General features: G+C 57.3%; 8 protein-coding genes across 8 annotated transcripts; 4 read left to right on the top strand and 4 right to left on the bottom strand.

The window, feature by feature from the left end:
• Positions 1–5677: 5677 nt before the first annotated feature.
• On the top strand, positions 5678–12443 carry ENH_00081750 (hypothetical protein, conserved; the record flags this gene model as incomplete). Its single annotated transcript, XM_013577834.1, has 10 exons — positions 5678–5875; positions 6097–6246; positions 6404–8749; positions 8796–9077; positions 9496–9606; positions 9848–10348; positions 10992–11089; positions 11384–11484; positions 11603–12025; positions 12385–12443. The coding sequence occupies 10 exons, from the start codon at positions 5678–5680 to the stop codon at positions 12441–12443; spliced, it is 4269 nt and encodes a 1422-aa protein (XP_013433288.1).
• A 47-nt stretch (positions 12444–12490) lies between these two features.
• On the bottom strand, positions 12491–14035 carry ENH_00081740 (hypothetical protein, conserved; the record flags this gene model as incomplete). The annotated part of the gene is made up of 1 exon (XM_013577833.1): positions 12491–14035. The coding sequence occupies one exon, from the start codon at positions 14033–14035 to the stop codon at positions 12491–12493; it is 1545 nt and encodes a 514-aa protein (XP_013433287.1).
• Positions 14036–15566: 1531 nt separating this feature from the next.
• On the bottom strand, positions 15567–16952 carry ENH_00081730 (hypothetical protein, conserved; the record flags this gene model as incomplete). Its single annotated transcript, XM_013577832.1, has 1 exon — positions 15567–16952. The coding sequence occupies one exon, from the start codon at positions 16950–16952 to the stop codon at positions 15567–15569; it is 1386 nt and encodes a 461-aa protein (XP_013433286.1).
• A 2037-nt stretch (positions 16953–18989) lies between these two features.
• On the top strand, positions 18990–20318 carry ENH_00081720 (hypothetical protein, conserved; the record flags this gene model as incomplete). Its single annotated transcript, XM_013577831.1, has 1 exon — positions 18990–20318. One exon carries the CDS (start codon positions 18990–18992, stop codon positions 20316–20318), a length of 1329 nt encoding a protein of 442 aa, XP_013433285.1.
• Positions 20319–20605: 287 nt separating this feature from the next.
• On the bottom strand, positions 20606–22991 carry ENH_00081710 (hypothetical protein, conserved; the record flags this gene model as incomplete). Its single annotated transcript, XM_013577830.1, has 4 exons — positions 20606–20725; positions 21073–21142; positions 22280–22378; positions 22636–22991. The coding sequence occupies 4 exons, from the start codon at positions 22989–22991 to the stop codon at positions 20606–20608; spliced, it is 645 nt and encodes a 214-aa protein (XP_013433284.1).
• A 186-nt stretch (positions 22992–23177) lies between these two features.
• ENH_00081700 (hypothetical protein) lies at positions 23178–24521 on the top strand (the record flags this gene model as incomplete). Its single annotated transcript, XM_013577829.1, has 3 exons — positions 23178–23306; positions 23513–23872; positions 24393–24521. 3 exons carry the CDS (start codon positions 23178–23180, stop codon positions 24519–24521), a joined length of 618 nt encoding a protein of 205 aa, XP_013433283.1.
• Positions 24522–24897: 376 nt separating this feature from the next.
• On the top strand, positions 24898–25431 carry ENH_00081690 (hypothetical protein; the record flags this gene model as incomplete). The annotated part of the gene is made up of 1 exon (XM_013577828.1): positions 24898–25431. One exon carries the CDS (start codon positions 24898–24900, stop codon positions 25429–25431), a length of 534 nt encoding a protein of 177 aa, XP_013433282.1.
• Positions 25432–25626: 195 nt separating this feature from the next.
• ENH_00081680 (hypothetical protein) lies at positions 25627–26074 on the bottom strand (the record flags this gene model as incomplete). Its single annotated transcript, XM_013577827.1, has 2 exons — positions 25627–25698; positions 25907–26074. 2 exons carry the CDS (start codon positions 26072–26074, stop codon positions 25627–25629), a joined length of 240 nt encoding a protein of 79 aa, XP_013433281.1.
• Positions 26075–26128: the final 54 nt, after the last annotated feature.

The following is a 26128-nucleotide window of genomic DNA, read 5'->3' as shown; positions in this document are numbered from 1 at the left end:
CTGCTGCTGCTGCTGCTGCTGCTGCTGACGCTTGTTGTTGTGCTCTGCTGCTGCTGCTGCTGCTGCTGACGCTTTTTGTTGTGCTCTGCTGCTGCTGCTGCTCCTGCTTGTTGCTGTGCTCTGCTGCTGCTGCTGACGCTTGTTGTTCTGCTGCTGCTGCTGCTGCTGACGCTTGTTGCTGTGCTCTGCTGCTGCTGCTGCTGCAGGTGTCCCGATTGCTGAGGCCGAGAAGCTGAAGGCGAAGCTGGAGGCCGCTGGAGCTCAGGTGGCTCTCGAGTAGCAGCAGCAGCAGCAGCAGCAGCGTTATCGGCAGCAGCGTTAGGATAAGCAGCAGCAGCAGCAGCAGCAGCAGCAGCAGCAGCAGCAGCAGCAGCAGCAGCAGCAGCTTAGATCTAGTTGTTTTGAACCGGGGAAAGCTACTTTGCTGCAGATGGCCGAGAAGCGCCTCTGTGGGGTTTTTGAGGTGTACGTACACCTCAGGCCTGCAGCCGCACGAGTGCGTCTGGAGGCATCAAATTAATTATTATTATTATTTATTGTTTATTATTTATTGTTTATTATTTATTATTTATTATTTATTTTTATTTATTTATTTATTATTATTACTGTTGTTAGTATTAGTATTATTATTTCAATGCAGTTTTAAACTCTTGGTGTCTGCAACAAGCTTTAGACTGCCTGCTGCTGCCGATGCAGCTGCTGCTGCTGAGGCAATTGTCTGCTGCTGCTGCTGCTGATGCATCTGCTGCTTCTGAGGCACTTGTCTGCTGCTGCTGCTGATGCTGCGGGCCCACGCAATAGAGATACAGAAGCACATTTGCTGCTGCTGCTGCTGATACGCCTGCTGCCCTTGTTGGCGCACCCGCTGCTGTCGATAATGCATCTGCTGCTGCTGTTGCACCTGCTGCTGCTGCACCTGTTGCTGCTGCTGCTGCACCTGCTGCTGCTGCTGCTCTGGAGCCCGTCATCTAGGGCCCCCAAAGAGCAGCACAGCTTAGCAGCAGCAGAAGGCAGACGCAGAGGAGCAGCGAAGTGGCAGCAAATAGAGCAGCAGCAGCAGACCAAAAGAAACAGCAGCAGCAGTAATTAGGCACGCAGCAGCAGCAGACCCAAACAAGAAGCAGCAGCAAACAACAGGCGCAAAACCTGCTGCCTGCTGGCCTGCTGCGTGCAGCAGATGTGGAGTGCCTGTTTCAGCAGCAGCAGCAGCAGCAGCAGCAGCAAACCTTTCTTTGGGGCCTCTTTTGCCTTTCTTACTTGCTCCTCAGCAGCAGCAGCAGCAGCAGCAACAGCAGCAGCAAGAACAGCAAACCCAGAACAAGCAGCGATAGGCTGCTGAGGCACTTGGCTGCTGGCCAGTCGGTGCTAACTACTAGCAACAGCAGCAGCAGCAGCAGCAACAGCAGCAGCAGCAGCAGCAGCAGCAGCGTCAGGAGACGTTGCGCTGCGCGGAGCAGCTGCGTAGCTGCTGAACCTTCGGTGTCTGCGCTTGCTAAAAGCACAGGCCTAGCAGCAGCAGCAGCAGCAGCAGCACTCCGAGCAGCAGCAGCAGCAACGCGAGCAGCAGCGACGAAAGGAATAAAACTGCACGGCAACAATAGCCAAATGACAAGAAGCGTTTGCTGCTGCTGCTAAATGCATGCAGCAAATACAACAAAGGAAGAAAGCTCTATTCAAACGCCGCACTCCCTGGCGAGAGCCAGGAGTGCTGCTGCTGTTGCTGCTGCTGCTACTGCAGCTGCAGCTGCTGCTGTTGAAGCTGCTATTGCTGCAGCTGCTGCTGCAGCTGCTGCGGCAACCAAATGGAATGAGGTGAACATACACCTCACTGTTTTGCACATGCAGCAGTAGCAAGCTACTGCTGCTGCTGCCAGCTAAAATTAAAAATGTTTCAACAGCAGCAGCGGCAGCACGGGCTGCTGCGGCTGCTGCTGCTGCTGCGGAAGTGCGGCCGCTGCTGCTGCTGCTGCTGCGGAAGTGCGGCCGCTGCTGCTGCTGCTGCTGCTGTTGCTGCGGAAGTGCGGCCGCTGCTGCTGCTGCTGCTGCTATTGCTGCATACAGCAGAGACACTCGATCCAGCTGCATTGCTGCTGCTGCAGGTCAGCAGCCGCACTGCTTACGAGACCAGGTGACTGAGCCTGCAAAAAACAGAAGCAGCAGCAGCAGCAGCAGCAGCAGCAGCAGCAAAGCACCTTAAGAAGGCGGAGACACCAGCAGCAGCAGATCTCTGCTGCGCTGCAGCAGCTAGTCACGCTGCGGCTGCACAGGCACTAGAACGTTTTGCAGCAGCAGCAGCACTTCCCGTCAGCAGCAGCACCTCCACTACGCAGCAGCAGCACCTCCACCATGCAGCAGCACACCAAACTGCAGCGGAAGCAGCAGCAGCAGCACGGGCAGCAGCAGCACCAGAAGCGCCAGCAGCAGCACCAGAAGCAGCGGCAGCAGCAGCACAACCACCGTCAGCATTAGCACCAGCAGCAACAGCAGCACCGCCACCACCAGCACTGGCAGCAGCAACAGCAGCAGCGGCAGCAGCAGCAGCAGCAGCAGCAGCTTACCGTGTTCGGTAAGAATTCTCTCCTCCCTGGCATCTTTGACAGGAACTGCTGCTTCTCCAATAGCAAATGCAGCAGCAGCAGTGCCTGTCGGCGCTGCAGCAGCAACACAGGATGAAAGAAACCCACTGCTCAATACGCAGCAGCAGCAGCAGCAGCAGCAACAGCAGCAACAGCAGCAACGGCAGCAACAGCGCCCAAGGATACAGAGTGCAAGACCAGCGGCACGTGAACCTGCAACTGCACTCCCCCGGCCCGAGCTTCCAAAGCAGCAGCAGCAGCAGCAGCAGCAGCAGCAGCAGCAGCAGCAGCAAGAGCAGCAGCAGCAGCAGCGCACCTGAGCTGGCCTTTAGCTCTGCCTGCCAGACAGCAATTTGCTGCGCCTCGCTGTCGTTGAAGAGATGCCTAAAGCAAAGCAGCAACCCCACAGAAAAGCACTAGCTGCTGCTCCCGCTGCTCGTGCTGCTGCTGCTGCTGCTGCTGCTCCAGCTGCTGCTGCTGCAGCAACGGCGGCGCAGGGCGCTGCTGCTGTAGCAGCACACGCTGCACTCACAGCTGCAGCAATAAACATTACTGCTGCAAGCTAGAAGCAGCAGCAGCAGCAACAGCAGCAGTGCTGGCAGCAGCAGTGCTGGCAGCAGCAGTGGTTGCAGCAGTAGCAGCAGCAGCTCTGGAAGCAGCACTAGCAGCAGCAGCAGCAGCAGCAGCAGCAGCAGCAGCAACACTTACCGATGCCTGTATGCTTGCTGGAAGAGCTGATCCACAGAGGCGCGCGCCCAAGGAACCTACAGTCGAACATCCGAGTCCTAAACCCTAAACCCTAGACTCTAAACCCTAAACCCCTAGCCCTTGGCCTTAAACCCTAAACCCCAAACCCTAAACCCTAAACCCTAAACCCTAATAACGGCTCACCGTGCGGAATGCAAAGACTGTAGAGAGAGCGTCAAGGAAGAAGCATTTGCTCAGCACGAGAATGGCCTGTTTCCTGAAGCCACACAAACCCTAAACCCTAAACCCTAAACCCTAAACCCTAAACCCTAAACCCCAAATCCTGGCCTACTCGTAAACCCTAGGCTGCGAAGCCAGGGCCCGGCTGCTGCGCAGCACTGCTTCCCTGGTGAGGCTGCTTCTCAAGATTGAGGGTTTAGGGTTTGGGGCCTAGGGTTTAGGGTTTGGGGCCTAGGGTTTAGGGTTTGAGCCCTAGGGTTTAGGGTTTAGAGCCTGGGGGTGAGAGTTTACGGCTAGCGGTTTGGCAGCTAGGGTTTACTGCCGCACCCTAAGGGAAGAGGCCACTCTTCTTCTGCTGCTGCATCATCTGCTGCTGCTGCTTCCTCTGCTGCTGCTGCTGCTTTTGCTGCTGCTGCTGCTGCCTCTCCTGCTGCCCCTTCGCCTCTCGTCACTGCATCCTCTGCTGCAGCAGCAGCTTCCTCTCTATCTGCAGCATCAGAAGCAGCAGCACCCCCAGCTGCTGCTGCTGCATCTGCTGCTGCTGTTTCTGCAACTGCTGCTGCTGCTGCTGTTTCTGCTGCTGCTGCTGCTGCTGCAGGCGGCTTCTCAGCCTCGCCCGCATTATCCGCTTGCTCAGTTTTGACGCGCCAAACGCCGTCCGAGCTGCTGCTGCTGCTGCCGTTGCTGCTGCTGCTGCTGCTGCTGCTGCTGCTGCTGCTGCTGTCAGCTGAGCTGTTGTTTTGGCTGATGCCTCCGTCGCCGTTGCTGCTGCCTGTGCTGCTGTTGCGGCGACCTACCGACGCGCTGGGGTCACTGGACTGCTGCTGCTCCTCTCGCTGCTGCTGCTGCTGCTGCTGTTGCTGCTGCTGCTGCTGCTGCTGCTGCTGCTCTAGCCTGGGCTGCTTCCTCTGCGGCGCCTCTTCCTCAGCATTCTGCTCTTCCATTTCTTCTTCGGAGTCCCAGCCCTCCTCCAGCGACTCCTCCTCGTCTTGCTGCTGCTGCTGCTGCTGCAGCTGCTGCAGCAGCAGCCGCAGCTCCATAACAGCAGCACTAAACTGAAATGCATCATCTGTCTCTAGCTGCGGATGCACCACGCAGCGAACCCGCAGCAGCTGCAGCAAATCTACCAGCTCTTGGCTAAGTTCTGCTGCCCCGCTGCTGCTGCTGCTGCTGCTGCTGCTGCTGCTGCTGCTGCTGCTATTCGCAGCGCCCTCACCTGCAGGTTCCTGCTGCTCTTGCTGCTGCTGCTGCTGCGGTTGCTGCTGCGCTGCGATTTCCGCGCGCATGACAGCCGCAGCAGCAGCTTCCGCCACGTCCTGTGCTGCTGCAGCGTTGGCTCGCTGCTGCAGCATGCTGCTGCTGCTTCTGCTGCTGTAGAAGCTGGAATTGCTGCTGTGCAGCGGGAAGGCAGACGCAGCAAGCTCCTGCTGCAGGCGCTGCTGCTGCTGCTGCTTGCGGGCGTCGGCGAGTCTGAGGAAGGCCTCTGCCTTCTCCTGCTGCTGCTGCTGCTGCTGCTGCAGCAGCGGCAGCACGCGCTCCTTGAAAAGAGAAGACACAGCCTGTCTTCCCTGGGGATCTGAATATGCAAGATCTGAGGAAGCAGCAGCAACAAGAGCCCCAAAGAAAGGTCTGCTGCTGCTGCTGCTGCTGCTGCTGAAGTAGGCACCCCACATCTGCTGCAGCAGCCGCACAGCCTTCGCATACTTTCCTTTGCTGCGGAAGTGCTTTTCTATGAGATCGCGCAGGGCCCTCTGTACAGACACCCCAGCTTTTGCTGCTGCTGCTGCTGCTGCTGCCCGCTGCTGCTGCTGCTGCTGCTGCTGCCGCTGCTGCTCCTCCTTCGAAGGAGGCGCCTTAATCAGCACGCGCCGCCTCGCAGCTCGCTCCTCCGGCAGCAGAATCTGCTGCTGCTGCTGCTGCTGCTGCTGCCGCCGCCGCTTCCGCAGCAGCAGCCGCTGCCGCGCATATACCCCGTCCAGCAGCCGCTCCGCCCTGGAGCGCCCCAGCAGCTGCGGGGCCATATTCTCTCCCTGGGCCCGCGCTGACATCCTAGGGTTTAGGGTTTAGGGTTTAGGGTTTAGGGTTTGGGTGCGAGGCGCGGCAGCTGAGCTGCAGGAGTTGCTGCTGCTGCTGCCGCCTCTTACGGGCGCTCAAACTCGCAAGAAGCAGCAGTGATGGCGAGCAAAACAGCTGTGGCAGCAGCGGCCACTTTAGCAGTAGCAGCAGCAGCAGCAGCTGCAGCAGCAGCAGCAGCAGCAGCAGCAGCAGCGACTGAGAAGCAGCTAGGCGTAACAGCAATGCCTCCACGTCAAACAGACACTCCGCGTGAGCGACTGCAACAAACTTTCAAAATTTTACGAGATTTGATGCAGGTTGCTGCGGTTGCTGCATTGTTGCTGCTGCCGCTGCTGCTGCTGCTACTGCTGCTGCTGCTGCTGCTGCTGCTAGTGAGCGGCTGCGGTGCTGCGGATCTGCTGTCGCATGCAGCACCAGCAGCAACAACTGGAGATCCAATCGTTATCTAGAGACCCTTTCACGTTTTTTATTTTATTTGAATTCAGTTTTCATGTAATATTGTATTTTGCTGCTGCAGCTGCTGCAGCAGCTGATAGAGGGCCTCTGCAGCGCAGCAGAAGGACACAGGAGGCCCTCGGCCCCACAGGGGGCCCCCCCAGCAGCAGCAGAAACTGCTGCAGCTGCGGCTGCAGCAGCAGCAGCAGCAACGGCAGCTGCTGCAGCTGCGGTGAAGCAGCTTAAGGCCCACCAATTAGCAGCAGCAAGGCGCAGCATTTGCTTCTGCTGCTGCCGCTGCGTCGACGCAGCAGCAGCGGCCGATCTTCAACGCCTTCAGGGCCTCAGCTCTAGGGTTTAGGGTTTAGGGTTTAGGGTTTAGGGTTTAGATAATGGCAAAGAAGGTGAAGCTGAGGGGGGGCTTTGGCCGCAAGCGAAGGGGGGGGGGATATCTTTCGCTGCTGAGCCGCTACGAAGCTGCTGTTGAGCTGCAGCAGCAGCAAGAGCGGCAGCAGAAGAGGCTGAAGAAGCAGCAGAAGCAGCAGCAGAAGCAGCAGAAAAAGGAAGAGAAACGAAGGCGCAGGCAGCAGCAGAAGGAGCTCGAGGAGCAGCAGCAGCAGCAGCTGCGGCAGCAGAAGAAGCAGCGCAGAGAAGCTGCTGCTGCTGCCAGGCAGCAGCCCCAAAGGAAGCTGCAGCGCCTGCTGCAGGCCCTGCACTTTGCCCCCTCCAAGGGTGCAGCAGGAGCTGCTGCTGCTGCTGCTGCTGCTGCTGCTGCTTTTGTCCCTCCGTCTGCTGCAGCACGGGGAGTCCTCAGCGACGACAGCGAGGGAGAAGACAGCAGCAGCAGCGCAGCAGCAGAAGAGGAGCTGCAGCAGCAGCAGCAGCAGCAAGATGACGGGGAGGCAGGAGATGCTGCTTCAGACTCGGATCTGAGTGCAGCAGCAGAATCAGCAGCAGCAACAGATGAAGAGACTGAAGCAGATGAGGACATATCCGAGGGAGAAGCAGCAGCAGAAGAAGCAGCAGAATCAGAAGACGACGACGCTGCTGCTGCTGCTGCTGCTGCTGCTGCTGCTGATCCAGCAAAGCAGAGCCGGTTCACGCTCGAGGCCTTCGGCCTGGCGAGGGCTGCAGCGCAGCTAGCAGCAGCAGCAGCAGGTGCTGCTGCTGCTGCTAAAGGCGACCGGGACCGGGCTGCTGCTGCTGCTGCTGCTGCTGCTGCTGCTGCGCTGCCGCCATTAGACTTCTCCTGCACTTTCGACGAGGAGCTGGACGACGCTGCTGCTGCTGCGCGGCAGCTGTTCGTGCAGCAGCGAAGCAGCAGCAGCAGCAGCAGCAGCAGCACAAAAGCTAAGCGCAGCGACAGCAGCAGCAGCAGCAGCACTTATGCTGGAGGCAGCTTTCTGGACGCATGCGTGGAGAGCCTTGCAGGCACTGCCTTCTGCCCTGCCTCGCCGTTCGCCCTGCAGCAGCAGCAGCAGCAGCAGCAGCAGCAGCAGCAGCAGCTGGAGGAGGTCACCTTGTCGCTTCCTGACTGCGCGCCTTTCACCACTCGCTTGTCCCGCGTGACTCCAAACCCCGCGCTGGCCTCGCCTGCTGCTGCTGCTGTTGCTGCTGCTGCTGCTGCTGCCCCCAACAGCAGCAGCAGCAGCAGCAGCAGCAAGACGTTCCTCGAGGGCGTGCTGCAGCAGCAAGCGCCTGCAGACCCCCTTGCGGTGTACGGACAGCTGGGCCCCTTCCCCGTAGACGCTTATGGGGCCCCACACTTTGTTGCTGAGGGTCTTCGCCGTTTGCTGCAGCAGCAGCGCTCGCCCTTGGCCGAAGCAGACTACCCAGTCCTCAAGCCCAGCAGCAGCAGCAGCAGCAGCAGCAGCAGCAGCAGCAGCAGCAGCGGGGGCGGGCTGCCCGCGTGTCTGGAGCGGCTGTACCATTTGCTGCACTCCTATGCAGATTGTCTTTACCCCCACGAAAACCCTTTTGCTGCTGCTGCTGTTCGCCGTGTTGCTGCTGCACATGCTTTGGGGCACTGCTTCAAGGCCAGAAGCAGAGCAGCAGCAGCAGCAAAAGTTGCTGCTGCTGTGGCTGACGCAGACGCGCAGCAGCGCACGCAGCTCGTAAACAGAGCTGCAGCAGAAGGAAACCTCAGCTGCTTCTTTGAGTTCAAGCTTCTCCAGCAGCAGCAGCAGCAGCAAAAGCAGCAGCAGCAGCAGCAGCAGCGGCAAAAGCAGCAGCAGCAAAAGCAGCGACAGCAGCAAGGAGAAGAACCAGCTGCAGCAGATGCCGCTGCTGCTGCAGCTGCAGCTGCAGAGCAAGAAAGAGAGGCGCCCTGTGCAGCGGAACCAGCAGCAGCAGCAGCAGCAGCAGCAGCAGCAGAGCAGCAGCAACTTAGTGCTGCTGCATGCGAGGAGTGGCTGCGCTCGCTGCTTCAAGACAGCAGCTACACGAGGCCTCGCGTGCTGCTGCTGCTGCCTTTCCGCTCAGCAGCAAAAGAAGTGGTGGATGCCATGCTGCAGATGCTGCCAGAAGGCTTCCAGGCAATCAGCAGCAGCAGCAGCAGCAGCAGCAGCAGCAGCAGCAGCAGCAGCAGCAGCAGCAGCAGCAGCAGCAGCAGTAGCAGCAGCAGCAGCAGCAGCAGCAGCAGCAGCAGCAGCAGCAGCAGCAGCAGTGGCTGCTGGTGCATTGCTTGGCACTGCCCGCTGCAGCGTTTCCCGCGTTTGCTGCAGCATTTCCTAGCTGTTCATGCTGCTGCTGCTGCTGCTGCTGCTGCTGCTGCTGCTGCAGGTTCTGAACGAGAAGCAGTACCGGGCGTCCTTCGGGCCGTCTGAAGAGGGTGGCGCTGCTGCTGCTGCAGCAGCAGCAGCAGCAGCAGCAGAGCAGCAGCAAAGCTTCCTGAAGGCGCGGCGGCCCCGGGACTTCAGGGCCACTTTTGGCGGCAGCAGCAGCGACAACTTCAGCCTGGGTCTTCGCCTCAGCAGCAAATCAATTTCTCTTTGCTGCTCGCTGCAGGACAGCGACATTCTTGTTGCTTCTCCCCTCGCCCTCCGCGTCCTCACTGGCGCAAAGGTGCTGCTGCTGCTGCTGCTGCTGCTGCTGCTGCTGCTGCTGCTGCTGCTGCTGCTGCTGGTTTGCTGCTGCGGTGGCTGGTTTGCTGCGGCGGTGGCTGGTTTGCTGCTGAGGTGGCTGGTTTGCTGCTGCTGCGGTAGTTTTGCTGCTCCATCTGTGCTGCTGTTCTTTTGCTGCTGCTCCAGCGGATTTGCTGCTGCCGTGGCTATTTTGCTGCTGCGGCGGCTCTTCTGTTGCTGCTGCGGCTGTTTTGCTGCTGCTGGCTTGCTGCTACTGATGCTTTGCTGCAGCTGCTTCTGATTTAGTGGTGCTGCTGCTCTTCTGGGACTGCTGCTGGCGCTGCATCTCTGGTCCCCGCTGCTGCTGCTGCTGCTGCTGCTGCTGCTGCTGCTGCTGCTGCTGCTGCTGCTGCTTGCAGGGCGAAGCAAAGAGGGAATTTGACTTTTTGTCTTCTTTGGAAATCATTATAATTGACAGGGCAGATATCATCGCGCTGCAGAACTGGCAGCTCCTCAAGGAGGTCTTGGAGGTCTGCTGCTGCTGCTGTTCTGCTGCTGCTGCTGCTGCTGCTGCTGGTGTTTCTGCTCCCGCTGCTGCTCAGCACTGTTGAGGCCGCTGCTGCTGCAGCTGCTCCTGCTGCTGCTTCTTGGGACTGCTGCTGCTGCAGTGCCAGTGGTTTGTGCCTCACTCGTGGAGGCGCCGTTGTCAGCGAGCTGCTGCTGCTGCTGCTGCTGCTGCTGCTGCTGCTGCTGCTGCTGCTGCTGCTGCAGGTGTGCAACCTGCCGCCGCAGCGCTACACGTCTTTCGACATTCGGCGGCTGCGGCCCTCCATGGCTGCTGCTGTGGGGCAAACAGATCGGCAGCTAGTGATTTGCTGCAGCGGGAGAAGCAGCAGATTTGGGGCTTTGCTGCAGGGCTTTTCAGCAAACAGAAGGGGCTGTTTGCAGCTGTTTGAGCCGCGTCTTGCTGCAGTTTGCATGCCTTTGGACATCCCCTCGCGCGAGCTTGCTGCTGCTGCTGCTGCTGCTGCAGCAGCAGCAGCAGCAGCAAGTGCTGGGGAGCAGGCGGGCGAAGCAGACGGCAGGAGCGAGGCGGCAAGGGCAGTCGCGGCAGCAGATGCTGCTGCTGCGGAAGTTGCTGCAGCGGCTGCTGCAGCAGACGCTGCCATCTTGGAAGCAGCAGAAGCAGCAGCAGCAGCAGGACAGCCACGAGGCTTTGTTGCTGCTACTCTCCGCTGCAGCCGCGCCGGCGCCCAGCAGCTGTTCTGTTTAGTCAGCTGCAAAGCCTTCAAGTATACTCAGAGAGTAGGTTGCTGCTGCTGCTGCTGCTGCTGCTGCTGCTGCTGTTGCTGCTTCTAGTTGCTGCTGCCTGTTTACTGCTGCTGCTTGTTGCTGCTACACTTTGTTGGTGCTGCTTCCAGTTGCTACTGCTGCTGCTGCTTCTGCAGCTTCGAGTTGCTGCTGCTTCGCATTGCTGCTGGTTCTTGTTGCTGCTTATTCTTGCTGCTGCTGCTGCTGCTTTTAGCTGCTGCTTCTGGTTGTTTCCGCATTTCGTTGCTGCAGCTCCGTGTTCCTGCTGCTTTTATCTGCTGCCTTTTTTATTGGCTGCAGTCTACCGCTCTCCAGCTTCTTGCTGCTGCAGCTTGCCCTTGCTGCTGCTGCTGCTGCTGCTGCTGCTGCTGCGCGGCGCCTCTTCCTGCTGCTTCTCTTTCCTCTTGTCTCTGTTAATTTTTAATTTTCTTTTTCCTTCCTCTTGTCTTTTATCTCTTTTTGTTTGTTTTATTTTTTGTCTTTATGTCGATTTCCCCGCGCCACGTCAGCGACACAAACTATCCAGCAGCAGCAGCAGCAGCAGCAGCAGCAGCAGCAGCAGCAGCAGCAGCAGCAGCAGCATGGCCTGCTGCTTGTGTCGCAGGACCTAATAAACTACTTCTGCTCTAATGTGCTGCCAACTTTGGGGGGTGCTGCTTCTCGCGTTTTGCTGCTGGTCAATTCCTACTTGGAGATCTGCAGGTGCGGCAGCAGGCAGCGTGCAGCTTGTGCTGCAGCACTTGCTGCTGCAGCACTTGCTGCTGCAGCACTTGCTGCTGCAGCACTTGCTGCTGCAGCACTTGCTGCTGTAGCATTTGCTGCAGCATTTTCTACAGGCGGTGTTGCTTTTGCTGTTTTAGAATTGCTGCTGCTGTCGCCTTCCTGCCTGCGAAAAGCTCTTTCTGTCTCGCTGCTGCAGGCGCTGTAAACTCCTCAGCTGCTGCTGTTGCTGCTGCTGCTGTTGCTGCTGCTGCTGTTGCTGCTGCTTTGCTGCAGACTGCGAGTGGCTCTGAAGGAGCACTCCATCAGCTACACGACCTGCCACGAGTACACCTCAAACGCTAAACTCTCAAGGGCAAGACAGTCATTTCTCAAAGGTGCTGCTGCTGCTGCTGCTGCTGCTGCTGCTGGTTTTGTTGCTGCAGCTGCTGCTGTTGCTGCTGGCAGTGTGGCTGTTGCTGTTGCTGCTGCTGTGCTCCTGCGGTTGCGTTCTAGAAGCAGCCGCAGGCAGGCGTTGTCGCGTGCCCCCTGCGCCCCCCACTGCTGCTGCTGCTGCTGCTGCTGCTGCTGCTGCTGCTGCTGCTGCAGGGGATGTGCCAGTGCTAGTGACAACAAGCCGCTTTTGCTTCTACCGCCGCTACCGCCTTTGTGGGGCCAAAAGGATTATCATGTTGGGCCCTCCGTGCAGCGCTGAGGTGTACGTACACCTGGTGACGGAGTCGCTGCCGGCTGCGGCGGACGGCGGCGCTGCAGCAGCAGCAGCAGCAGCAGCAGCAGCAGCGACGGGCGCAGCAGCAGCAGCAACGGGCAGAGTCCAGGGCTCCGTCTTGTGCTACTTCACAGCTTTTCAGCTGCAGGGACTTGAGCAGCTAATGCCGCTGCGGCAGGCGCTGCAGCTGCTGCAGATGCCCAAAGGCCGTGTCGTTGCTCTCAGCTAGCCTGCTGCAGCAGCAGCTGCAGCAGCAGCAGCTGCAGCAGCAGCAGCAGCAGCAGCTGCTGCTGCTGCTGCGAAACTAGGGACAAAATCTGTTTTTTATTTGAAGATGAATTGCATGGAAAGCAGTGCACATTCCCGAGGCAGGCTCAGTGTTAGAAGGCTGGCAGCAGCAGCTTGCTGCTGCTGCTTCAGCTTCTGCTGCTGCTGCTGCTTCCTTCGCCGGTACTGCTGCTGCTGCTGTTTCTGTTGCTGCTGGTTTTGCCGCTTCTGCTTGACATTCGGTTTAGGCGCTGCAGTGTTTGCTGTTGCTTCTGCTGCTGCTGCTCGTTGGGCTCTACAGGGAGTGCAGAGGGCTGGCAGCAGCAGCAGCAGCAGCAGCAGCAGCAGCAGCTCTTGTAACAGCAACAACAGCTTCTTCGGCAGCAGCAGCCATTCTTGCTGGTTTCTCAGTGGCAAAGTGCTCGGGCATTTCGAGCCTTTGCTGTTTGCACTTGGTTGATCCCATTTTGCTGCTGCTGCTGCTGCTGCTGCTGCTGCTGCTGCATGAAGCGCAGCTGCTGCTGCAGGCTTTTGCTGAGCTGCTGCATCTGCTGCAGCTGCTTGAAAGAAGAGACAGCGTGGCGCCTCCAGGCAGCAGCACGGCTTTGCCACCAAGCGACATCAGCAGCAAGGAAGGCCTCCGTGCTGCTGCAGTTGCTGCTGCTGCTGCTGCAGTTGCTGCTGCTAGTGCTGCAGTTGCTGCTGCTGCTGCTGCCGCAGTTGCTGTGGCAGAATTTGCTGCTGCCGCAGTCGCTGCTGCTGCAGTGCCCGCTGCAGCAGCAACAGCTCTCGCTGTCCACCGTTGTCCCAAAAGTCGATATGTCTGTTGAGCAGCAGTACTTCTGCTTCTGCTGCTGCTGCTGCTGCTGCTGCTGCTGCTGCTGCTTGTAGAAACCGGCAGGCCCTGCTGATTGCTTGGGGTGTACGCGCACTTCTTGTGCTGCTGCTGCATCATATGAAGGCAGCAACATCGGCCGCAGCAGCTCTTCCACAGCGAAGCTTTGCTGCTGCTGCAGCAGCAGCTGCTGCTGCTGCTGCTGCGGGGGACGCCCACAGCTTTGGGGCATGTTTGCTGCAGCAGAGGTCGTTAGAGCAGCGGCGTGTTCGTTCGCTGCTGCAGCAGCAGCAACTGCTTCTGCTGCTGCTGCCTGCATAGAAAGGCATCTTGACGTTGCACTTGCCCCAATGCTGGAGAGCAGCAGAGATGATGCTGAGCTGCTGCTGCTGCTGCTGCTGCTGCTGCTGCAACCGGCTTTGGCGCTGCAGCAAATGCTCCGTCTTGCGCTGTGCCCTGCGGAGCTTGGGGTGCTGCTGCAGCTGCTGCTGCTGCTGCTGCTGCTACTGCTGCTGCTGCAGGGAAGATAGCAGTAGCAGCGTGGCCTCTCTGCCTCTGCGTTGCAGGAAGTAGTCTGCGGCAGCAGCGCAGCAGCAGCAGGCCGGGAGACTTTAGGGCTGCTGCAGCAGCTGCTGCCCCTGTTGCTGCTGCTGGGTCCTCCTTTGCTGCAGCAGCAATTCAAACCATAGCTCTTGCTCCGGCTGCGCGGTGAGACACAGCTGCAAGCACAGCATGCGTCACTGCTGCTGCTGCTCCAGCCGCCTGTTGCTGCTGTTGCTGCTGCTGCTGCTGCTGCTGCTATGCCTTTGTTTTGCTGCCGCCGGATCCGCTGAATGCGTCTTTCGGCGTTTGCTGCTGCAGTAGCTCTTGCTGCTGCTGCAGCTGCTTGTCTTGCTGCCGCTACTGCTGCTGCTCTAGCTGTCGGCGCTGCTGCTGCTGCTGCTGCTGCACTCTCAGCAGCAGAGCCGCTGCCTCTCGTCTTTGCGGCTGCTCCTCTTGGCTTCACTGCAGCAGATCCCCACGTGGATCTCGACCGCCACTTGGTGCTGCTGAAGCAGCAGCTGCTGCTGCTGCGCCTGCAGCAGCAGCGGCTTAGTGTGGAGGGCTTTGGCTCCATCTCGGCTGTGCTATTGCTGCTGCTGCTGCTGCTGCTGCTGCTGTTGCGTTGTATGTACGCCTCGTGTCCAGCTGCTTGTGCTGCTTAAGAGGCAGCAAAAGGCATTTCTTGTAGCTGAGGACCCTCTCGATTTGGTGTAGAAGGCTCTACAAGAAATCGGCGCGGAAAGCTTTTGCTGCTGCTGCTGCTGCAGCAGCAGCTAGAGCCCGGCACAGTGTGGGGAGGGGGAACGCCGTAGACAAAAAGAGATCAAAAGAAAAATGAAGTGATCTAGCTAAATGGAAAGCCTTTGGAGCTTCTGGAGTGTACAGACAGATGGGGAAGCCGCAGCAGCGGCAGCAGCAGCAGCAGCTGCAGCAGCAGCGCCCGAAAGGCAAGTCGTTTGCTGCGCTTTGCCTGAAGTTCCTCTGAAATATTTATACACTAAATTTAAATATAAATTTAAAATCAATTAATTCAATTGGAGATGACTTTCCGCAGAGGCAGCAGCAGCAGAAGCCTAGATCTGGTACGCCTTGGTGGTGACCTGAGCAGCAGCGGAAGAAGCAGCAGCAGCAGCAGCTGCTGCTGCTGCTCTTATCCCTGCCAATTTGGATACATCCCCTTCTTTTGTGTTAAGGTCTTTGTGTATCTCGCTGCCGCTGCTGCTGCTGCTGCTGCTGCCCTTACTCCCTTTGCTGCTGAGGTGAATGTGTTCACGTTCCCGGGGTGACCTCACGGTAGCAGCAGCAGCAGCAGCAGCAGCAGCAGACCCTGCTGCTGCTGCTGATCTAAGTGCCTGCACTGACTACATTAAATGGAATCTCAGTCTCCATCTGTTGGCTGCTGCTGCCGATGCCGCTGCTGCTGCTCGCTGTTCCCACGTTTTGGCCATCAGCAACAGCAGCAGCAGCAGCAGCAGCAGCAACAGCAGCAGCAGCAACGGCTAGAGACGAGCAAATGAAACTAAGACTAGAGACAAATAGAAGCAGAAAGGTAACAGCAGCAGCTCCGGTTTGCTCTCTGCAGCAACTGCTGCCAAACGAAACTCATTTCATTCTACAATAATCCAATCTAACTAAATTATTTAAGTCTAATTTAATTTATTTGCTGCTTCCACGTCACAATTCCAGAAAAAACCTGCTTGAGCTCGAGTTTCAGTTGCTGCTGCTGCTGCTGCTGCTGCTGCAGCAGCAAATACTGCCTGTTGGCAGCAGAACGGGAACCAGTGTGCCCAGGTGTCTATACACCGAGTGCACAAACTGCGGGCGATCCCTTCAAAGGCTTCCGCAGCAAGACTGGCGAAGCGCCGGTCTCCAGCAGCAGCAGCAGCAGCAACAGCAGCACCTGCTGCTGCTGCTGCTGCTGCTGCTGCTGCTGCTGCTGCTGCCTTTGTGTGGGCGTAGCCCGCCTACCTGTCAAGCCTAAACTGCTCTCCCCCTGCACCGCCGCTGCGCGTGGCCCAGCTGCTTCGCGCTGCAGCCTGCTGCTGCCTCCCCTGCCGCCGCTGCTGCTGCTGCTGCTGCTGCTGCTGCTGCTGCTGCTGCTGCTGCTACTCGCTGCTGCTGGGGATCCAGGGGCTGTTGAGGCCGCCGTGGCTGAGGGCCAGCGGCTCGACGCTGAGGTAGCGGCTGCATGCGTCTTCGCTGCGCAGCAGCAGCAAGCACTGTCTGTACACCACAGCTCTCCACTCCAGCATTGCCAGCGGGTTTTGAATGGCCCACTGCAGCAAATAAAAGTTATCTGCTGCTCCCTGCAGCGGGCCCAGCGGGGCGGTGCGGCTGAACCGCTGCGGGCTTCCCGCGGCCTCCTCTTCCTGCTGCTGCTGCTGCTGCTGCTGCTGCTGCTGCTGCTGCTGCGGCGGCGGGGCGGGGCGGGTTGCGCTGCTTGAGGGGTTGGAAGCAGCAGCGGACTCTTCAGAGGGCTCCGGCGAGGGCTCCGCGGACTCGGTGTTCTCTTGCTGCTGCTGCTGCTGCTGCTCCTGCTGCTGCTGCTGCTGCTGCTGCTGTGACTCCTCCTGGCCCTGCTGCTCCTCCGGCTGCTGCGGCTGCTGCGGCTCCTGCGGCTGCTGGGGCTCCTGTGGCTGCTGCGGCTCCTGCGGCTCCTGCGGCTGCTGGGGCTCCTGTGGCTGCTGTGGCTGCTGTGGCTGCTGCTGCTCCTGCTGCTGCTGCTCCTGCTGCTGCTGCTGCTGCTGCTGCTCCTGGGCGATGAGCTGCTGCTGCAGTTGGAGGAGCTTGAGGGGGTCTATGATCTGCGCAATGAAGGCGGCTACTGCTGCTGGGTTGGAAGTGTCCACGCCGCTCTTCTTTGCTGCTGCAGCAGCAGCAGCAGCAGCAGCAGACACCAAATTGTTCTTCGTGCGGAAGCCATAAGAAGTGCTGTTGGCAACACTTTCAGCAACAGACTCCGCAAGGGCCTCGAGCTCGGCCTGGTCGAGGCCGGGCACGCGGCGCAGGAACCCCCTGCTGCTGCTGCTGCTGCTGCTGCTGCTGCTGCTGCTGCTGCTGCTGCTGTCGCTGCGCGTGCTCGCGTTGGGCTCCAGAATTGCTGAAGCAATCCGCGGCAGGGCTTTGACCTCTTGGAGAGAAACTCCGAAGGGAGAAAGGAAGAAAGTGTCGGCGAGTTGGTCGATTTGCTGCAGCTTCTGCTGCTGCTGCTGCGGCTGCTGCTGCTGCTGCTGCTGCTGCTGCTGCTGCTGCTGCTTCTCCGCCTGGATCTTGGCAGCAACCTCCTCCATGAAGTAGTCGAAAAGAGCCTCCTTGAACTCCAGCAGCTGCGGCAGCTCAGCAGCAGCAGCAAATACTGACTCTCCTATTTCTTCAAAGACACCAGCCCCCACAGCCATTTCCTCCAGAGCTTCCCACACATCCAGTGCAGCAGCAGCAGCAGCAAGCTGCTGCCACACGCACAGCCCCACGCCCAGGCCCAAGAACCGCATTTTCCCGCTGCTGCTGCTGCTGCTGCTGCTGCTGCTGCTGCTGCTGCTGCTGCTGAGTTTGGAGAGCGATGAGGTCACTTGAGAGCTTGCAAAGAACCTGCGAAAGTGTGAAAAGGGAAATGCAAAAATATAAATATAATTCCAAAAGAATTATATAAATATAAATGCATTTATATTCAGATACCTTTTACCTGCTGCTGCTGCTGCTGCTGCTGCGCGGCCGCAGAAACAGCAAGAGCAAAGAAGTTGCTGAGGGTTTGATCTGCTGCTGCAGCAGCAGCAGACGCAGGCAGCAACAGCAGCTGCTGCCTGACCTATCCTGGGGGAGAAGCCGTCACCAGCAGCAGCAGCAGCAGCCGCTGCTGCTGCTGCTGCTGCTGCTGCTGCCGCGCCATCTATCCTTTTGCCTGGCTGTCGTCTCGCCACATCTTCGGCTCTTCAGGACTCAAAAAGGCCAAATTTAGGGTTTAGGGTTTAGAGTTTAGGGTTTAGAGTTTAGGGTTTAGGGTTTAGGGTTTAGGGTTTAGGGTTTGGGGTTTGGAACTGCTGCCCTGCCCCGAGGGGTGGTCACCTTCGCTCCCCTGCAGTCGGCTACGGCCACAGGCAGGGTTTAGGGTTTAGGGTTTAGGGTTTAGGGTTTGTAGCTTCTTAACTTGCCTCTAGAATGCTAAAGCAATCTCTTGGATAGCCATTGAGTTAGAGAGCTTTAGCGTTTAGGGTTTAGGGTTTAGGGTTTAGGGTTTTGCTGGGGTTTGTCTCTGATGCCCCGCAGCCGGGTCACTCCTTGGCTTACCCTTCTTTTTTGTCCACTTAGGGTTTAGGGTTTAGGGTTTAGGGTTTAGCCTGGGAACTAGGGTTTAGGTTTTAGGGGATAGAGCTTTGTGGAAAGGTTTTAAAGAACAATATGGTTAGTTTATAGACCATTTCAAATATGCTGCTGCTGACGGCCCCGCTGCTGCTGCTGCTGCTGCTGCTGCTCTCGGATGTCTCAGCGGCTCAAGTAAGTCAATTGGATTATATTTCATTTTAAAAACAATTTAAAATAACTTTCCACTTTTACACACTCGTTTCCGTCACCCTGTGCTGCCAGAAAAGGCTTCGAGCAGCAGCAGCAGCAGCAGCAGCAGCAGCAGCAGCAGCAGCAGCAGCAGCAGCAAAGCGAGACTGGGGGTGACCTTCTCGTTCTTCAGGCGCTGGTTAATTGCGTCTCACTGAACTATTTATTAATTTTTTATATTTTTGTTTTTTTAATTTAAATCTGCAGCAAAAAGAAGCGAAAGAAAAGCCAGTTCGCAACCCCCAGCTGCAGCGCCCGACGCTCCCCGAACAGCCTGGAATTTGGCCACAAGTTTCGCCTTTTTGTGGTTTATTTTATTTATTGTTTAAAATTAATTATTTAGTTTTTAATTATTTAATCATAGAGTCTTTAAACTGGCTGTTTGGCGGCGCTGCTGCAGCTCCCTTTTCCTGCTGCAGGCGTTGTCTCAGCTGTACGTACACCTCGTGGCCCGGCGTATCCTTTCACGCTGTCGGCTCTCTGCTGCAGCAGCAGCAGCAACTGCAGCAGCAGCAGCAGCTGCAGCAGCAGCAAATAACAAAGTATAACTTTGAAAGGGCCTTTATTAGCGTTAGCAGGGACACCTCGGTGTCCCGTGGGCCAGGAGAGGGTGAGCATCCAGTGGAGCTAAACCCTAAACCCTAAACCCTAAACCCTAAACCCTAGCGTTATATTCGTCCTCGAACTTGTAACATAAAACATCGCGTAGTCTTAGCTCTGAGTTCTTGCAGATAGGCAGCGAAGGGATAGGGCAGGAGCAGCAGCAGCAGCAGCAGCAGCAGTCTGCTGCTGATGGCGAGCCCGGACCCTCCGCCACTACTGCAGTAGCAGCAGCAGCCGCTGCAGCAGCAGCAGCAGCAGCAAAATAAATTGGTTTTTATTTGAACGCTTAAATTTGAATTGTGGCTTTTTAACAAATTCGCCCAAACCCTAAACCCTAAACCCTAAACCCTAAACCCTTGAGTCTCTAGAGCCCCGCGATGCCCGCTCGCCCTTGCCTTCTGCTTGCTGCTGCTCTCTCTGCAGCAGCAGCAGCAGACGCATTTGTGGGTATCCCGGTGCCTCAGCTGCTGAGCGTGAGGCCTCTTCAGCCTGATCTGGACCCGCAGCAGCAGCAGCAGCAGCAGCAGCTGCTGCAACAGTTCCCGCCGCAGCAGCTGCTGCAAGATAGCCTCAGCGATCTTCCTGTGGAGCCACTGCAGCAGCAGCAGCAGCACTTCCCAGGCACTCCGCTTCAGCAGGTCCCGCAGCAGCTGCCGCAGCTCCCACTACAGCAGCCGCAGCAGCAGCAGCAGCAGCAGCAGCAGCAGCCGCAGCAGCAGCCGCAGCAGGAGATACCGCAGCAGCTGCAGCAGCTGGCGTCCCCGCTAACTGGGCCTCTGCAGCAGCAGCTGCAGCAGCTGCCTTTGTCTTTGCAGCCCCTACAGCACCTGCAGGAGCCCCTGCAGCAGCTGCGGCTGCTGCCGCAGCAGCTGCAGCAGCCCCTACAGCAGCTGCAGCAGCCTCTGCAGCAGCTGCAGCAACTACCTCAGCAGCTGCAGCAGCCGCTGCAGCAGCTGCCTCAGCAGCTGCAGCAGCCCCTACAGCAGCTGCAGCAGCTGCCACAGCAGCTCCTGGGGAGTGGCGTGTCTTTCGGGCCTCTGGGGCTGAGGGGAGACAGCAGCAGCAGCAGCAGCAGCAGCAGCAGCGAAGGCAGCAGCACCAAACTCTCTTTGCTGCCTCTCGAGTTTGAGGGCCTCCCGTTGGGCCCTCTGGGCCTTTTGAGGTCCCGGCTTCCTGCTGCTGAAGCTTACGGGCTGGGCAGCAGCCAGCAGCAAGCAGCAGGAGCGCTTGATGCTGCTGCAGCAGCAGCAACACGTGCTGGACCAGCAGCAGCAGCAGCAGGCCTCTCCCCCGTTGCAGAAGCTGTGCAGACCCTCTCCCCCCTGCTGCCGCAAGAAGCAGCGCAGCAGCTAGCTGGGGACTTCCTGGGAGCAGCACCTGCGGATTTGCTGCAGCCGAAGAACGTGCTGCAGCAAGCAGCAGCAGCAGCAGCAGCAGCAACTGCAGCAGCAACTGCTGCGCTGCCACAAACCCCCTTCTTGCCAGAAGAAGAGGCCCACAAGACTGCAGAAGCAATTCTGTCGCTGGCGCCTTTTGCTTCTGTGGGGCCCCCTGCTGCTGCTGACGGCGCTGCTGCTGCTGCTGCTGCACCCAACCCCGCTGCTGCTGCTGCTGCTGCACTGCAGCAGGGCTTTCTATCTCCGACCGTGGGCACCTACGACTACCAGTTGCCTGCTGCAACGGAGCCACTGAGCATCTTTCACTGATTCTAAACCCTAAACCCTAAACCCTAAACCCTAAACCCTGAACTTTAAAACCTAAGCTAGGGGAAGGGTTGGGTATCTTCTAGCCAGAAGCAGCGTGGCAGCAGCAAGAACTGCGTTCCCGGCGCTACGTCTGCTGCTGCTGCTGCCGCTGCAGCTGCTGCTGCTGCAGCTGCTGCTGCTGCAGCTGCTGCTGCTGCAGCTGTGAGGTGGGCATGCACCTCAGCAAAGAAAGCAAGGCCTTTCTTCCTTGCCGTTTTAAACTAAAACACTCAAGTGCATCATTACATTCACTTTGCTGCTGCTGCTGCAGCTTCTGCTGCTGCTGCTGGTGCTGCTGCTGCTGCTGCTGCTGTTGCTACTTTTTTGGGCTTCTTTTTATGTTTTTTCTTTTTCCGTTTGAGCTGCTCCTGCGAACAAAGCAGCAGCACAGCAACAGATATTAAATGAGAAATAAATAAATAAATTAATTAATTAATTAATTAATTAATTAATTTAATTAAATAAACTAAATAAAGAAATATAAAAAACTATTTAAAGTAAAATAAAAATTTCAAGAGATGGAAGTTCTTTCAGACGCAAGTGGAAGGCAGCAGCAGCAGCAGCTGCTGCTGCTGCAGCAGCAAAAGAAGCAGCTCATGTGCACACACAATCTAATTAGATGTATATTTATCTTCCATATTATTTATTTATTTATTTATTTATTTATTTATTTATTTATTTATTTATTTATTTATTTATTTGTTTAAGAGCCTACGAGCATCTTTGCTTCCTGCTGCAGCCGTTTTGTCTCTATGAGCAGATTTTCCATTTTGACGCTGAGAGCCCTGAAAGCAGCAGCAGCAGCAGCAGCAGCAGCAGCAAAAGGCAGTGGCGATTCTTGCTGCTGCTGCTGTTGCTGTTGCTGCTGTTGCTGCTGCTGCTGCTGCTGCTGCTGTGGAACCGGTCGAGAGGAGCGCGAAACCCAGCTCAAAAATGCAGGGTTTAGGGCCTAGTTTAGGGTTTAGGGTTTAGGGTTTAGGGTTTAGGGTTTAGGGTTTAGGGTTTAGGGTTTAGGGTTTAGCGATTAGGGTTTAGGGTTTACTCGGCTGCCCGCAGCAGCTCATCGGGCACTTGGGCTTCTCTTGAAACATAAATTTCCTCCTTAAGACAGAGGCAAATAAATAATAAAATAAAAAGGCTAAATAAATAAATAAATAAATAAATAAATAAATAAATAAATAAATAAATAAATAAATAAATAAATAAATAACAAAATAAATAATTTCAAAAGAATAAAAACAAAATAAAAGGCATAAGGAAAAAGCAGCTTTTGGCAAAAGTAAATGAGGCGAAAGCGGCAGCAGCAGCAGCACAACGAAACCCCCCGAACCCTAAACCCTAAACCCTAAACCCTAAACCCTGATGACTAAACCCCAAACTCTGAAGCCTAAACCCTAAACCCTAAACCCTAAAGCCCTAAACCGTGCCGCCTGAATGCCGCAGTAGCAGCCTTTGTTTTGGAGGCTCTTCGCCTGCAGTTAAACCCCAAACCCTAAACCCTAAACCCTAGCCCCAAACCCTAAACCCTAGCCCTAAACCCTAGCCTGCTGCTTGCCTGCAGCAGCAGCAGCTGCTTCTCGAAAACCTCTGGATCTTCTAAAGCAGCAAGAGGGCCATTTTGCACTCGAGGGAAAGAGCTGCAGCTGCTGAGGGCCAGCAGCGGCTCCAGAGGCTCGCACAAACCCTGCAGCAAACTGCAGCAGCAGCAGCAGCAGCAGCAGCAGCATTTAAGGCATGTGCAGACGGAGAAGGAAGCAACTTTTGCTGCTGCTGCTGCTGCTGTGGGCGCTGCGCTGCTGCGGGGCTGCTGCTGCTGCAGCGACGGGGCTCAGGCAAAAACAGGCGCCAACATCATCATCATCATCAGCAGCAGCAGCAGCAGTAGCAGCAGCAGCAGCAGCAGCAGCAGCAGCAGAACGTACATGTGGTGCGCTGTTTTGAATGCGTCTGCTGCTGCTTGCTGCAGCAGCCCTTCAGGGGCTCCGAGGGCCTTCGCCTCCTCCCACTCCAAACAAAGTCCCCTGAGGCACATAAAAAGCAGCAGCAGCAGCAGCAGCAGCAACAGCAGCAGCAGCAGCAGCCGCAGGAGCGGTAGCAGATCAGGGCATCTAGCCTTCACTGAGCTGCTGCTCGCAGCAAGAGCAGCAGCAGCAGCATCTGCGTCACCAACAGCAGCGGCGCCGGCACCGCAGCAGCACCAACCTCAGCAGCAGCAGCAGCAGCAGCAGCAGCAGCAGCAGCAGCAGCAGCAGCAGCAGCAGCAGCAGCAGCAGCTGACTCGAAGAGCGGCAAGGGGGGGCAGGCTTGCGAGCTGTGTATGCAGCGCAGCAGCTCGAGAAGAGCTCTTTCCGAAAAGAGAAGCCGGCGGCAGCACTTTAGCTGCTGCAGCAGCTCTTCATCGCAGCAGCAAACTTCCCCTTCCACCACCAAAGCAGTCAATTCCTCCAAAAAGTCTGCGTCCTGCTGCTGCTGCTGCTGCTGCTGCTGCTGCTGCTGCTGCTTTTGGGGCGACGGCGGCGCTTCCTGCTGCGAGAACCGAGGAGAGTCCTCTTGCTCTTCTTGAAGCTGCTGCTGCTGCTGCTGCTGCTGCTGCTGCTCCCCTTGCCGCTCTAACTCACTCTGCTCATTGTGCATCAACTGCTCCTCTTCACTCTGCTGCAGCTGCTGCTGCTGCTGCTGCTCCTTTGGGCTTCCTGGCTCCTGTGCAGGTGTTTCCTCCGCTGGCTGCTGCTGCTGCTGCTGCTGCTGCTGCAGTGCTTCGCCGCTTTCTTGGGAGTCTTTCTGCTTCGTATAGCTTTGCTGCAGCTCCTCCTGAAACGCATGGGACAGTCTAGCTTGCTGCTGCTGCTGCTGCTGCTGCTGCAGCAACTGAAGTACAGCCATGTTACTGCTGAAAGCCTCTATAGCTGCACGAGCAGCAGCGTCCACAGCAGCAGCAGCAGCAAGAACGTAGGCAGCAGCAGCAGCAGCAGAAGCGCCAGTCGCTGCCACAGCAGCGCAGTCAGAGCCCTCTGCAGCAGCAGCTCCACTGCCAGCAGCAGCAGTGCCAGCAGCAGCAGCAAAAGCAGCATCAGCAGTGCCAGCAGCAGCAGCAGCGCCGCCAGCAGCAGTACTAGCAGGAGCAGCAGCAGCACCACCACCGCCGCCTGCGCCAGCAGCAGCACTACAAGCAGCAGCAGCAGCAGCAGCAGCGCCAACAGCAGCGGCAGCAGCAACAACAACTGCAGCAACAACAACAACAGCAACAGCAACAACAACAACAGCAACAGCAACAACAACAACAACAACAACAACAACAACAACAACAACAACAACAACAACAACAACAACAACAACAACAACAGCAGCAGCAGCAGCAGCAGCAGCAGCAGCAGCAGCAGCAGCAGCAGCAGCAGCAGCAGGCGCACGGCGAAGAGCAGCGCGCGCCGGATGTGGGCCTCTACGCGGAGTCTTTTGGTTTCTCTCTGCAGCAAAGCTTCGGCGCGGCAGTCCAGCGGCGAGCCTTCAGTTTCCCGGTAAGCCTGACAAGCAGCTAGCCAGCAGCTAGCCAGCAGCTAGCCAGCAGCTAGCTAGCTAGTCGCTGGCTAGCTAGCTAGCTAGCCAGTGGCTGGCTAGCCAGTAGCTAGCTTGCTAGCTGTCTAGCTAGCTAGCGGCTGGCTGCTAGTTAGCTGCCAGCTAGCTAGCAGCTAGCCAGCAGCTAGCCAACAGCTAGCCAACAGCTAGCCACCAGCTAGCTACTAGTTAGCTACCAGCTACTAAATAGCCGTCAGCTAGTCACTAGCTAGCCAACAGCTTGCCACCAGCTAGCTATCAGCTAGCCGTTTAGTAGCAGCAGCAGCAGCACCAAAAGCAGCAGCAGCAAAAGCAGCAGCAGCAAAAGCGGCCGCAGCAAAAGCAGCAGCAGCAAAAACAGCAGCAGCAGCAGCAAAAGCAGCAGCAGCAAAAGCAGCAGCAGCAGCAGCAGCAGCGTACCTGCTGCAGAGCATCTAGGGTTCCTTCTTCAAAAGCAGCAACCAGCCGCTGCTCCGCCGCCAGCGAGGAACGCTGCGCAAGGTCACACCTGCGCAGCAGCAGCAGCAGCAGCAGCAACAGCAGCAGCAGCAACAGCAGAACAAGCACCAGCAACAGCAGCAGCAACAGCAGCAGCAGCCGCAAGCAACCTGACTGGCACCAGTCTAGACTTGGCAGGGGTTTTTCTGCAAAGACGCGACGCGCCAGTTTTCCCAAAACTGCTGAGGGATTGATTTTAACTTTAAACCTAGGGTTTAGGGTTTAGCGTTTAGGGTTTAGGGTTTAGGGTTTAGGGTTTACCAGGTGATGAGCTTATCGCAGTCTGTCGATTCGGGGGTTTCAAAGACCCAAAAGAGACGCACTGCTTCCTGAGACAAATTAAGTAGCAGCACTGTCAAGGGTTCAGGGTTTAGGGTTTACGACAAGGGTTTATGGTTTAGGGTTTAGGGTTTAGGGTTTAGGGTTTGCCTTGGCGTAGAACTCCAAAGTGAAGGAACAGAGGTAGCGCATGCGTTTATAAGAAAAGGCAATGCCAGTTAGTGGGCAGCGTTCTGCTGCTGCTGCTGCTTCCAGCAGCGCGCGGCAGTCGTCTTCCTGCAGCAACAGCAACAGCAGCAGCAGCAGCAGCAGCAGCAGCAGCAGGAGCCCCGTAATTAGCCTTGGCTTGGCTGCCGGCTGCTGCTGCTGTTTGTCGGCAAAGCCCATTGTGGAAGCAGGAGGAGATGCAGCAGCAGCAGCGGCAACAGCAACAGCAGCAACAGCAGCAACAGCAGTAGCAGTAGCAGCAGCAGCAGCAGCAGCAGCAACACTCACAGCAGCAAGAGCTGCTGCAGTGTGTCCCCTCGCGTTCTTCGCCTCCACTGGGACCCCCAGGCCCAGTACGGCTTTTACTGTTTCGAGCGATCCTCCAGCAGCAGCTGCAGCAGCAGCAGTAGCAGCAGCAGCAGCAGCAGCAGCAGTAGCAGCAGCAGCAGCAGCAGCAGCAGCAGCAGTAGCAGCAGCAGCAGCAGCAGCAGCAGCGGCAGGAGCCCTAAGCCTCTGGTGGCTCTCTACAAGAAGATAAAACGATCAGGCCAGCGGAGTCAGCAGCAGCAGCAGCAGCAGCAGCAACAGCAACAAATGCGTCCGTGGCAACAACAACTCTAGCTACAGCAGCAGCAGCAGCAGCAGCAGCAGCAGCAGCAGCAGCAACAGCAGCAGCAGCAGCTGCTGCTGCTGCTAACCCTGGTGCAGCAAAGTGTTTCCGAAGAGGTCAGTATCAAAAGGAGAGAGCCCCGCCTTCAGCAGCAAATGCAAAATGCGTGTGTGTCCCTTGAATGCTGCCCAGTGGCTGCATACAAACCCTAAACCCTAAACCCTAAGCCCTAAACCCTAAACCCTAAACCCTAAACCCTAAACCCCAAATCTTGAATCCCAATGTGCGTTGTAAAGGGCCAGCGCTGACAAGCGAAACGGCGTTTGAAGCAAGAGCTCATGGCCCAGGGTTCAGGGTGTAGGGTTTAGGGTTTAGGGTTTAGGGTTTAGGGTTTAGGGTTTACTTCGACGGCGGGGTCTGCGCCCTCCTTGAGGAGCGCAAGGGCCCTTTCTGTGCTGTTTGCTTCTGCTGCTTCCAACAGCCTTTTGCTGCTTCTTTCTTTCTTTTCTTTTTTCGTCAGCAGCTGCTCCTCAAGAGTGTCCAGCTCGGGGGCTTGAATCAGCCCCTCCATTGCAGCAAACGCTGCTGCTGCTGCTGCTGCTGCTGCTGCTGCTGCTGCTGCTGC

This window comes from Eimeria necatrix, genomic scaffold, assembly GCF_000499385.1.
Source record: "Eimeria necatrix Houghton genomic scaffold, Enh_scaff89, whole genome shotgun sequence".
NCBI classification, from domain to species: Eukaryota; Apicomplexa; class Conoidasida; order Eucoccidiorida; family Eimeriidae; genus Eimeria; species Eimeria necatrix.
The sequence above is the reverse complement of the archived record's forward strand: the minus strand, read 5'-3'. Positions and strand labels throughout refer to the sequence as shown.